General features: G+C 40.4%; 1 protein-coding gene across 8 annotated transcripts in view; it reads left to right on the forward strand.

The window, feature by feature from the left end:
• Positions 1-8,132, forward strand: part of rasal2 (RAS protein activator like 2) — a 104,172-nt gene extending 96,040 nt beyond the window's left edge. For 7 of the 8 annotated variants that reach the window (XM_088598154.1, XM_088598156.1, XM_088598151.1 and 4 more), the window contains 4 exons: positions 364-495; positions 1,739-1,941; positions 2,356-2,443; positions 5,365-8,132. In XM_088598154.1, coding sequence (XP_088454280.1) covers positions 364-495; positions 1,739-1,941; positions 2,356-2,443; positions 5,365-5,532 — 591 coding nt within the window. In that variant the 3' untranslated portion in view covers positions 5,533-8,132. Of the gene's footprint in view, positions 1-363; positions 496-1,738; positions 1,942-2,355; positions 2,444-3,703; positions 3,735-5,364 lie in introns of all 8 variants that reach the window. The other variant, XM_088598153.1, reaches the window with a different exon arrangement.
• Positions 8,133-12,070: the final 3,938 nt, after the last annotated feature.

A 12,070-nucleotide genomic window follows, 5' to 3' on the forward strand; every position in this document is an offset into this window, starting at 1 on the left:
TCCCTTTCACCCTGGTGCCCATAATGAGTCAGTGTCTTTCTGTGGGTTCTGTAAACTTCCCCCCAAAAAGGAATAAACTAATATGCTTCACATCAAAGGATGGAGAAACCACCCACTGTGATATTCTAACTGCTGTGCTTGATATTTTCAATATCAGCTGAGCAGAAGGTATAGAACCTCCTACGAATTGATGTCAGTTTTGTGGCTCACTGTAAACTCACGAAAGACACCACATGCCTCACGTGATTGTCTAGTAGGCTTTGACTTATAGCCGCGCAGACTGTCAGTAGCAGAGCCCTACTGCGGCAAGAATCCAAGGTTGGTTAGCGCTGACTAGAACGGAGTGCAATGTCCTTGCTTCAGGTGCAGTCCCCTGTCGAGTCCATCACCATGTCTCCTGTGGAGAGGACGGCAGCCTGGGTCCTGAACAACGGCCAGTACGAAGATGAAGATGAGCTGGAACAGAGCAGGGAAGACAGCAAGCATGCAGAAAAGGTAAGAGCTCTTTGAATTCGTTCGCTCACATTTAATTTCGTACATTAGGTGTCTCTAAATAGCAGTCCAGTAATGAAGCCAAGTATCTTTGAAGGGTTTGAAGTACATTAATTGTAAACAGGAGTGCTTACTACCGGATTTCCCTTTCACTGTTGATAGCTTATTATTTCATCATATAGGAAACTGGCAGTTGTGATTAAAATAACAAAAGCTGGAGCGAGGATTAAGTGCTGATGAGTGCAGCAGTGTTGGATGAGACGTAAAACCGAGGTCCTGACTCTCTGTGGTCATTAAAAATCCCAGGGCGCTTCTCGAAAAGAGTAGGGGTGTAACCCCGGTGTCCTGGCCAAATTTCCAATTGGCCCTTACCAATCATGGCCTCCTAATACTCCCCCTCTATGAATTGGCTACATTACTCTGCTCTCCTCCCCACTGATAGCTGATGTGTGGTGAGCGTTCTGGCGCACTATGGCTGCCGTCGCATCATCCAGGTGGATGCTACACATTGGTGGTGGTGGAGGGGAGTCCCCATTACCTGTAAAGCGCTTTGAGTGGAGTGTCCAGAAAAGCGCTATATAAGTGTAAGCAATTATTATTATTATTATTATTATAGCACTTAATTAGAATACAAGAGGAAGCCCGGCGTTCAACCTGAGAAAGTACATCTTCCTGCAATGGGCTTTTTGTGCGTTTCATTGAGAAGAAAATGAAAGTGTTGAATAGTGGAGACGTTAGTGTTAAAAAAAACCATCAGAGCCAAAGAGTTCTCCCAATGTTATAGAGGAGCCAGTGTTGTTCAGTTTAGCTTAACAGCTAATTGGACTTACTTGAAATTAAGGAGGCGCTAAACTTTAAACCTCAGTACATCAGAAAGTCCCAAATGAGAGGAGTCCATTCCATCTGTTGTGGTTCCATTGTTCTTAATAGTACTGTAGATTGTACTGGTTTCACTGGGTACCAACCCCACTGGTAAGGGGCAATTTAAGAAGAATCAATCAGAGCTAAGCTTTGCATCTTGGGAAGGTGGGAGCACATTATGTAAACCCACATGAACATGCAAACTCCACACGCACAGGCACTCCCAAGATGGAATGGAAAACAGGGCCCTGGAGCTGTGGGCCACAGGTGCTACCCACTTTGCCCACCCCACAGAGAATCCTAGGCCGAGGAAACCTGTCCGTTCCCATTCACAGCACTTCTATGCTGAGTGCGGCGTTCTCTCTCCCTCTCTCCCCTGCGGCAGTACGAGCTGGAGATCTCCAAGCTGAAGGAGCGCCTGCGCGTGTCCAGCCGGCGCCTGGAGGAGTACGAGCGCCGTCTGCTGGCCCAGGAGCAGCAGATGCAGAAGCTCCTGCTGGAGTACAAGACGCGGCTGGAGGACAGCGAGGAGAGGCTGCGGAGGCAGCAGGAGGAGAAGGACTCCCAGATGAAGAGCATCATCTGCAGGTGCAGTCCGGGCCCACGCAGCCGGGGCCGCAGTGCAGCGCACGGGGGGACAGCGCTGGACCCGTCTAGTGCTCCAATTATACATAAGGCTAATGGGTTTTTAATTGCCTTAGATCGATTGTAGGACCTGCAATATGCATTTCAATGGGCTCTTTGCTGTTTGAAACATACAAGTGGAGCCATGCAAACTTGCCTTTTTACTGTTCAAACTGTCTCTTAGCAAATCCTTTTGTCCACTGGGTGGTGCAAAAGAGCTGATCTTATCCTTCTGTTCAAATACTGAAATGGAGTGAGAGAGGGGTTCGTAGGGTAGTAGCTGAAGTTCACTGTTTGACTGTTTTTGGACTGTGCGTGACGTATGTAATTAAAGCAGTGGGTGACCGTTTTGAGTAAAGACCAAATTGCATTTTGCAGATTGATGGCCGTGGAAGAGGAGCTGAAAAGAGATCACGCAGAGATGCAGGCAGTCATAGATGCCAAACAGAAAATAATAGATGCCCAGGTAAGAGAAGATAAAATGCATGGAGTGTTGCCGATGGTGGGGCTATTATCACCCAAAAACTGTTATGAAGCCTTCTTTATGAAAATATTTTGCGCTGTGCTGTGACATTTTAATGGCTCAGGTAGCTACATTTCCAAAAGGGACTTAAATTATGCAGAATTTCAGAATTCAGATAATTTGTTCCAGAGTTATTTACCTTATTAAAGGTTAGACTTGCAAGTAAAATGCAGGCCATGCCCGAATGCCGTTTTCATTTGTTTAAATTTCATATTGCCTATATTTGGTTAGATATCCAAACAACAAGCTTAAGAGGCATTGTAAATCTTTAAAGTATTTTTTTCTCCGCAGCATGACAAAGCTAGTCTTAAATGATGAAATGCTATTCATGCAGTTTTTCTACTTCTGTTGATATTATAAGACGATTTATTTCTTTCATTTTATGGGTAATGATTCAGTGATTCAACCCCTTTTTAAGAAAAGCAAACTATAAAAAAATTATAAAAATTGAGACAAAGTAATTACATGCTTCTCAGTCAAATTAGAAAAATGTTTGACTTTTATTTGTACTCAGAGCCTTGAATGTTGCAAATGGATGCTGAACATCAGCAGCGTTTTCGGTCTTGATGTTTATTGCTAATGATGCCTCTCGAAGCACAGAGAAACAATCCTCACCCCTGAGCCACAGACACTCCTGTCAGGATCCAGCCAGAGTTGTCTCAAAGTGATGACCCTTTGTCATTTACCTGATTGTTTAGATGCAAATGTGACACATGTAGGCATGAAGAAAGTAAGTCTCAAGGAGAATTTAGACTTTACAGAAAGATGTGCCCTGGTCTTTCCACTTGCATGTTTTTTTGGATTATACTGTTTTCTGTATTGCTTAACTGTTTTGGTACCTTAGTGTCATAGGATGTGTAGCGAACTGGTAGTTCAGATTCTAGTGTAGGTTTTTTTTCCCAATATTTCGAATATTTGTTCCAATATTTCTTTCTGATTATATACAGTATTACTAATGAAATCAGGACTGAGTGGTTCTCTGAAATGTTTGATTGCAGCTCTTGAAAGATTAGTCACACGAGGCATTGCACTTCAGTGCAGTTCTGGCAGTTGACTTTGAAGGGATAATTCTCTAGGTCACCTCTCCCCTGGCAGCATGGCCTGATGATGAGCATGCTCTACAACATGGTCCCCTGCTGATTCTTTTAATAAAAGCTCCATTTTCAGTGCTACATGTGACTTGCTTACTGTGTTGAATTCCAGGTCATTAATCGGGCTGATGTAACGCAAGCAGGCAAGTAGATCGGTTCTCTAGATCAACAGTTGCTAGACATTGGCAAGCGTGCTGGTGTTCTCCACCCATTCCAGCAGCTCTAGTGGACTGTCTCTGACACTGGGGTAGCTAAATCATTGGGATCCCTATTGTTGTACTACAGGCTTATGCATCCAGTGTAATTTGGTTAATGCCAGTTTAAATATCAGCATGCTTTTTTAACTGTCCATGGAGCTTGCTGAAGTAATCGTATTATTTTTAAGATCTTCATATTAAGCTGCTTGATAAAGTCCTACTGAAGATTTATATAAGGTGTTATCTATGCTAGAGTTTGCATAATCATTTGAGCTGACAGCAGGTATCTCACTTTAAACTTTTGTATAAAGTGCACATTTTTGTTTTGGATTGTTCATACAAAGGCAGAGCATTTGTGTTGTAGCTTTAGCTGTGCTGTTAGGTCCTGTTGGAACACCTGTGGTAGCCCAAAAAAAGCATAATACTTTATAGATTTTTCCCTTTTAGTTACCTTTTAGGTTTAGGGTTCGAAGAGCTTTTTTTATACTGTTTTTTTATACTCTTTTATACTTTTTTATACTCTGACTGTATAGAGAGTCAGAGTGGTGGATGCAGAATTATCCCTCTCTCTGTTGCTCTGTGTAATCGCTGTCCTGAGCTGGAATGGGTGTGGAAGAGGTGCGCCATATCAGACTGCACCTGTTAGCTATAGCTTTTGGCTGCTTCAGACCCCCTCAGTGCATTTGTCTGTCCAGTCCTTTCCATCCTCTCCCTACCCTGCAGCTCCTTGCAGGCAACAGGTATGGCCATGCTGTTTATTTCTGTTAATGGCTGCAAGGCCACTCTTATTTTTATGAGAAAAACATAATCCGAGCATTACTTCATTATTGATTGCGTGATGAACACCAAAATAATTCTATGCATCATCTGTAGACAGTGACTAGAAGTGATCCTGAAGGGATTGTGAAATGATCATGACTTTATCCTCATTCTGCAAGTGCCTCTCAAAGGGCTGCAATGCAGTCCTCCACCATTGAGACAACAGGTCCTCTCGGAGCCTGAGCTAATTGAAAAATTGCTTTTTATATATTGTAGCACCCAGCTTCCCGAGTCATCCAAGCAGGATCAAAGTGAATGGGCTCTTGGCAGACAGTACCTGTGAAAGATCTTTGTAACAGGTGTCTGTAGAAAATGTGGTGGTTGCACCTCATGTGCTTCTTGCAAGTCAGCAAAAACTCGCTCTTCATTGTTAGAGAATTAACATGATAAATGCGGTTCTTTGTGGCTGTTGAGAACAGCCATTGTAAAACGTTTTGTAATGCTTAAATATAAAAGGAAAAAGAACATTCTGTATTTTGTTTCATTGCCATTTTTAAAATAAATTCATGTAGTACAAAGTGTCAAACTTTAGAGATCACTTCTAAGTCATGTTGGAAGTGCTTGAAATGATTATACTCATAGGTGCCCTACAGCAAACCACCTTCCATGTCATTGGAATGGAAATGTAGGCTGACTTTCAGCTGTGATAATGACAAACATTGAGCTCATCATGGATCCTGTTTCAAGCACTGAAACCCGACAGATTTTCACAAAGCGCGGGGGTTGTGACAGGCCTGCCTTTTGCTGCTTTTTTTAGGAGAAGAGGATTAGCTCCTTAGATGCTGCCAACTCCCGGCTCATGAGCGCACTGACGCAGGTGAAGGAGCGCTACAGCGTGCAGAACATCCGCAATGGCATCTCCCCGACAAACCCCACCAAGCTGTCCATCACGGAGAACGGAGAATTCAAGAACAGCAGCTGCTGATGACCGTGGGGCGAAGTGCGCCCAGCACGGGCCAGGTGCTGTCGACTGCATCCCAAACAGACTGAAGGCTTCCAGAGCGAATGTCTCATTGGTTCCGATTAGCGAAATATATAAAAAGAATGTTGCCCTAAAAATAATTGTATATAGTAATATCTTGTATTGGTTGTGTACAGAGATGGAATGTAAGATAACTGCCAAGAAGAAAGGGAGTTAAGAAGGGAGGGACAGGTATGGGCGCTGTTAGCTATATAATGTACTGAGTTTGTGAGTTGTATTTTATAAATAATACTATTCTCCTGTGCAGACATAGCTGAAATTTTAAAAGATTTTTAAGTATTGTGTAATTTAGAGAATCTATAGCTAGGAGGTGTAAATATAAATAAGATGAGATGGGGGAAAAGAAAGAAAAACGGCATAAAGCACATAGGATTTGAATAGTGTGAAACAAGTATAGGATTGGTAGAGACTGGAGGAATGTGAATGATGGAAGTGCAAGGGCAATAGAAGACAAAGCCACTTTAGAGCTCTCTCTTTGGCTACCCCTGCTTTCTCTTTTATTTCTCGCAGTTTTCTTCAAACGATGTCAGGTTCCTTCTATGAATTTGAAATCCTGTATATTAAAAGTCTAACATAGCCTGGTTCTTGGGTCTCTAACACACTGCCTGGTATCTTAGATTCAGACTGGTATTTGTGTTCAAGTTCTGCTTTTCCAGACCAGGTGTCTGAGCTATCATCAGTCTCTGTCTTTAGACCCTTGCACACCCTGTTTAATTAATTTATTTTTTTAGTTTCCTTGTCTACATTATTTGCCATGAAACTGGTCACAGTTCGTTGGATTTAATTGTGATAATTTCCATGATTCATGAATTTTGCATCTATTGTGGATGTTACTGTGTTGTACAAGTCTTTACTGTTTCAGTTTTTTTTCTGTAATTGCAGAAAAATTACATATAATCTTTTCCAGTATGTTGTAACATTTTTTTAGGAGCACAGATGCCTTATTTTACCAAAGGTGTGACATCAAAGTATAGTAGCCCAACAGTTTCCTATTTGTAGGCATCTAAAGGAGTCTATCTTGTTCAAATGAATCTGTACACACTTCAAGAAAGTAAAACAGGAAGGATGCCAGGCTGAAAGCTTACTGTATTGATATAAACTAGAGTTATTTTTTTGTAATACATTTTCAAGTAAACAGAAGACATCAGTTGTAACTTATGGATTTTAGTCTTCATTTCTAAATTCGGCATTTTAAAGCATGTATGATAAAATAATTATCTGTATATTTTAGAAATTTATCTCACTTGTAAATTGTAGATCTGAAAATATTTTATATCAGCAGGCAGTAATATCAATATTATAATTTAAGATTGCTAAATCTTTTAACTGTTTGGAGGTTATTTTTTAGTGCTGAGAATATAACTTCTGATAACTTGCTTTAAGATACAACCTTATGATTGAGGGCTCTTTAGCCTCTCAAATATGCTTATATTTAACCACCTGAAAAGGAACTACCCCCAATCTCCAGACTCAGTTCTCTCACAAGATGGCCTTAAGTAACCTCAAAATTCTCATTGCCATTCTTTCCTTGATCCACACTTGTGATGTATCTTGTCAGAGTACTCCTTGAGAGTAGACAAAAAGCACTGCTTCACAAATCAGACTGCCAATTTCCATCAGACACCTTTTTAGCTTTAATGGAAAAATGACTGCCTAAAAAAAACGCAATAAATTCTAGAGTATATATAAAAGTGTGCTCATCAAACAGGATGAGCCATGGAAAAAAAAATCAGGTTTAAAAGCAGAACTTGTATTTCTGGTGCTGAAAGTATGCTAAGTGGTGCCTCTCGTCTCATTTAAACAAGCTTTAATGAGCACTACGTGAGTTTCAGAAATGTAATCTAAGGGATTTTGTTTGCACTGTGACGAGTAAACTACGCCAATAAAAAAATACCAGCACTTGCTAAAATAAGATGTCAGGTTCATTGATCCCTCTAAGGGTATCTGAGAGTTGTCATCAGCCCTTTATGTTTGCAATTTACACTGATGCCTTTCTGTATTCGACAGTGCCTGTTTTCTCCGATGCTTCCCTTTACTCATTGTACACTGTGGTGACCCTTTGTACCCCAGTTAAGTATGAAACAAAACTGCCTTTCCCATTGATTAAGAAATTATAGTCATCACCTCACAGAAAGAGGCACAAGGCTGAAGTGCTGCTAAAAAAATAAAATTGGGAGAAACTGTTTGGTTTCTAAACTGCCTTTCATAGCCTGGTCTGCAAAGCCTAAAACTACACCCAAAGATTGTCCCCGTAATCCAGGATTATTTCATGTATGCTGTTATTAAAGATGGCACTTCAAGTGATGTCTGCATATCATTCACGCACATGATTTGGATTCTTTTCTTCAGCTTCTTTGGACGAGGGTTATTTTTCACATACTTTACTATAGCTTCGCTGACCACAGGACAAATCGATGGTTTTAATAAAGCCATGAAAAATATGTAACAAAAATTGCTGAGGAGAAGACAAATCGTGGGGTTCTCATGTATTCTTTTGCCTCAAACCATGTGGTGGAGATATTAAACGTCCAAGATTTCTGTAAGGGCTGTTGTGTAAAATTTGATTGAACTGCATTACATTTCGAGGGCGTGCCTTGCTGGTAAATGCTCAGCTATGTGAAAGTAAGGAAAAGTCAAGTAGTTGGAGAAGACGTCTAATCTGCTCTTCTCAGAAATAACAGTTCTGCTGACAAAATATATTGCATGGAGAAAGACAGGTTAGGCAAGCAATATTAAAGAAATTGTAGGCAATCATTATTGCTTGTAGCAGAAATGCTTCTTTAATGGATCCTTTTCCTCTTTAGTGTGATGAACTGAAAATCAGTGGCATAACTTCGTAGAGAATGAGGGCAATGAAGTCACAAGTCCCTGAACTTTATATTATCAAGTATGGAGGTAAAGTGTAGGCAATAAAAATGAAATGCTTCGTTTACATTTCCAGAAGGGTTAAATTGTCTTCAAAAATGTATCGATACATTATATTGGAACTCTTCACAGATGCCACCCTTCCAACCTAGAGGGGTGAAGCAGTGTTTTCAAAGCTATATAGCCATGCTCCCTAGATCTGCTCTTGGATTTTAGATTTTTTTCAAGCTCTTAAATGAGAAAAATAAACTCAGAACACATCTTTAGAACACAAACCTGACGGCTGCTTTTCTTGTATCTGTTCAATGTCATCTGTTAGTATTTTACTTATCTGTCAATGGCAATCCATGTGGTGGAGCTGTTTTACAAGAAATTAAGTTTGTGAACTGTGAGAAATCAGCATACACCATCTGCTAGTTATAAACATGCAGTATTATATACTAAGTATCTGAAGAAACATCACTTCTAAGTTATCAGAAAATGACAATTTTATGGTAAAGTCATTAAGCTGATGAACATTTAGGATCCACAGGGAGCCCACTGTGAAAGTCACAGGCTAATAGTGTGTGGTCACAGCTGAAATCAATACAACTGGTTCGTCCTTGACGCGTGATTTGTACCAGGTTGCAGATGATGTCTTGTAGAATGCTGCTCCATTCCTCTGGTAGAGCCAGGAGATGCACGTCCTTGTTCACTTGCTCACCTAAAGGCCCTAAATGCCACATGCTTTCTTCAGTAACAATATCAGGAATCATCCCACAACTGTTCGGTGGGGCTCAACTCTGGTGAGTAGGTTATCCACTGCATAAATGTAACAATCTCATCTTCCACACCAGCTGTTGATATGCAACCAGAATAAAAAGTCCCAGGACTTGATCAATGTAATGTCATGCAGTAAACTACTACAAGTGGGTTCTGTTGTGGCTTAATACTCTTGCCCAGAACATGACACTTTGACTTCCCCATGAATTGTAGTGTTGTAGACAACATTTAGTACACTTGTATCACCCTGCAACTCTCAACTGGCAGCCCATTGAAGCTCAGCAGGTGTGAGCCTGGCCAGTGCCTGGATGGGAGACCCCCTGGGAAAAACTAAGGCTGCTGCTGGAAGAGGTGTTGGTGGGTCCAGTAGGGAATGCTGTGGTATGTGTGAGTACTAATGCCCCAGTATAGTGACACTATTCTAAACAAAAGGCTCTGTCCATTGGATGAGATGTAAAACTGAGGTCCTGACTTTCTGTGGTCATTTAAAATCCTAGGACATTACTTAAAAATAGTAAGCCATCTCTGAACTGACTTCATCACTCTGCTCTCCTCCCCACCGATAGCTGATGTGTGGTGAGCTTACTGTGTGCACCTTGGCTTCCATCATCTGGGTGGGGGGTATATATTGATGATGATAGAGGAGAGCCCCCATTACTTGTAAAGTACTTTGAGTGGAGTATCCAGAAATTATACTTAATTAATCAAAAATGACTTAGCTCCACTGTTGATAAGTCCACTGTATTGCTTTCAACATACAGTACAGTTACAATATCACAAACGCATTGTTAATTTTTAAGGCTTGACATTAAAGAGGTGAAATTGCCTCATTACCTGTGTCCAATCGGCTGTCTCACTAATGAGATGATTTGGTGCTTATGCAAGTCACCTGAGTGTGTCATAGTCATGAACGATCAATTAATCAAATAGACACCAAAACATTTAGTTCTTAAAGCGATCACGCATAAGAAGATTTTTATTGATGCACAGTATATTTTTAATGTTGTGACTACTGTAAATTTTATCCTCAGTACGCAGAAATCTGAGTCTGGCTAGGGGCACGAGTGTATTCTAAGCACACACCTGCTGTATGAGACCTTTCAGAAATTAAAGTTGTATATGGAATTTCAGAAATTATAAAATACACGGATAACATCAGTGTGCCAATAAGTGGAAGTACATTATTATCTACTGTATGGTTCCAATACACTGGTAATGGTCACTCATAAACACCCATTTATAGTAATATCATAGGATGACCACGGATGTACAGAATTCTCTGTAATGCTGTTGGGAAACCAGGATGTTGTGGGAATACACCTCTGGAAATGGCCTTTTTTGTCACAAATTAAACTCATCGGAAACCTTCACTGAACTGTGCCCTGACTCCTTGCTTAGAAAATCTATGTACTATAGTGCTGCAGTTACTTTCAACTTGCTCCAATGTAACTGTATTTTTGTGCTTTCAAAGTTCAGAGGTTCAGAAGAAGCTATAGCTTGTAGCATTTATGCTTTTCGATTTAAAATCTCATTTTGAAAAATCATTAGCACATTATATGCTTGCTGTGTTGCCTAAGCTCTGTTGTCTTTAAGTTGTGTTAAGCACTCTCCTGTTTTTAAGATGGTCAAAGTTTTAGAAAATGGACAAAGATCTAGAGACAAGGATCTCCTAGGTTTTAACCTACCACGTGGCATGGCTGATAACTACAGAAAACAGTAATAATTGTTTTAGGCATTCTTGTGTGAGCTCTTGCTGGTATAAATACATTTTAAAAGATTAGGAGTGAGAAAAGGCCACAATGCTGGTATTTATTGCAAATCTTTATCCTTCACCCTAGCTTCTTGTCAAGGCTTTAGGATTAAGCTGCCAGTGTGAAGCTTCATTGTCTTGGATTACCAGATCTGAGTAACTGCTTGTGCAGTTCTGCAAAAGCCCAAGTCACTGTGTGAAGCAGTTAGTGCAGAGTTGACAGTGGTATTAATGATTCACAGTGCAAAAAGAGATAAGCTTGCATGACTTCTCATGGAAGCAATGGTATTATAAGAACAAGCAAGTAATTGTGAACCTTTCACATTATAAGCCTTCTTATTGCAAGTGAATTGTTTTGTGCAGTTTATATAACGAAGGTAGGTTGATACCAAAAACTCATGTAATTGTGGGTAGCTATGAAGGCTGAGTGTATACGAGGAATCCCCGCCTCAGTGTCACTGCTTTAAACTTTTGGTCTGCGTGCTTAATCCAATCACATGGCTATACATTTGGTGCTTTGAAAACTTGCAGAAGGGGGCCTGATCTCAAGAATAAAGCTGGATCAAAGGGCACAAAACACAAACAAAAATATTCATTGAAATCTGTTATCTTGATTAGCCAAGTCTCACATTTGCACAGATGCATTTTAAAATGGGCAGCATTGGGATTTGTCCCAAATGTTCATGCTGCTTTTAAAATCCTGGAACCTTTAATAATATTTCAAAAAAACAGTCTACAACTACATTGGTTGAACTCATAAAAAGTTGAAATTCTATATAGCATTATGTCATATCACATGAAATCCCATGAAACAGGGCGGACTTGTTAAGACAAGCAACAGAAAAAGTTATACATACTGTACATTTATGTAATACATTTACATTGAATTTTTGCTGTTATGTGTTCATGCTAGTGTCTAAGAATGCGCAAAAATGAGTTCAAGTACAAGGAAAGGATTTAAGGAACACATCCACCCATTTTCTAACTGCTTCTTCCAGTTCAGGGTTGCCAGAGCCTATCTTTGGCAAGCAATGGGCACGAGACAAGGTCTCTTCCAGGGCAGACACACAGAGACAAACACTGACACACAAACTCCCACCAGTG

This window comes from Lepisosteus platostomus, chromosome 11, assembly GCF_059453375.1.
Source record: "Lepisosteus platostomus isolate fLepPlt1 chromosome 11, fLepPlt1.hap1, whole genome shotgun sequence".
In the NCBI taxonomy this organism is placed as follows: Eukaryota; Metazoa; Chordata; class Actinopteri; order Semionotiformes; family Lepisosteidae; genus Lepisosteus; species Lepisosteus platostomus.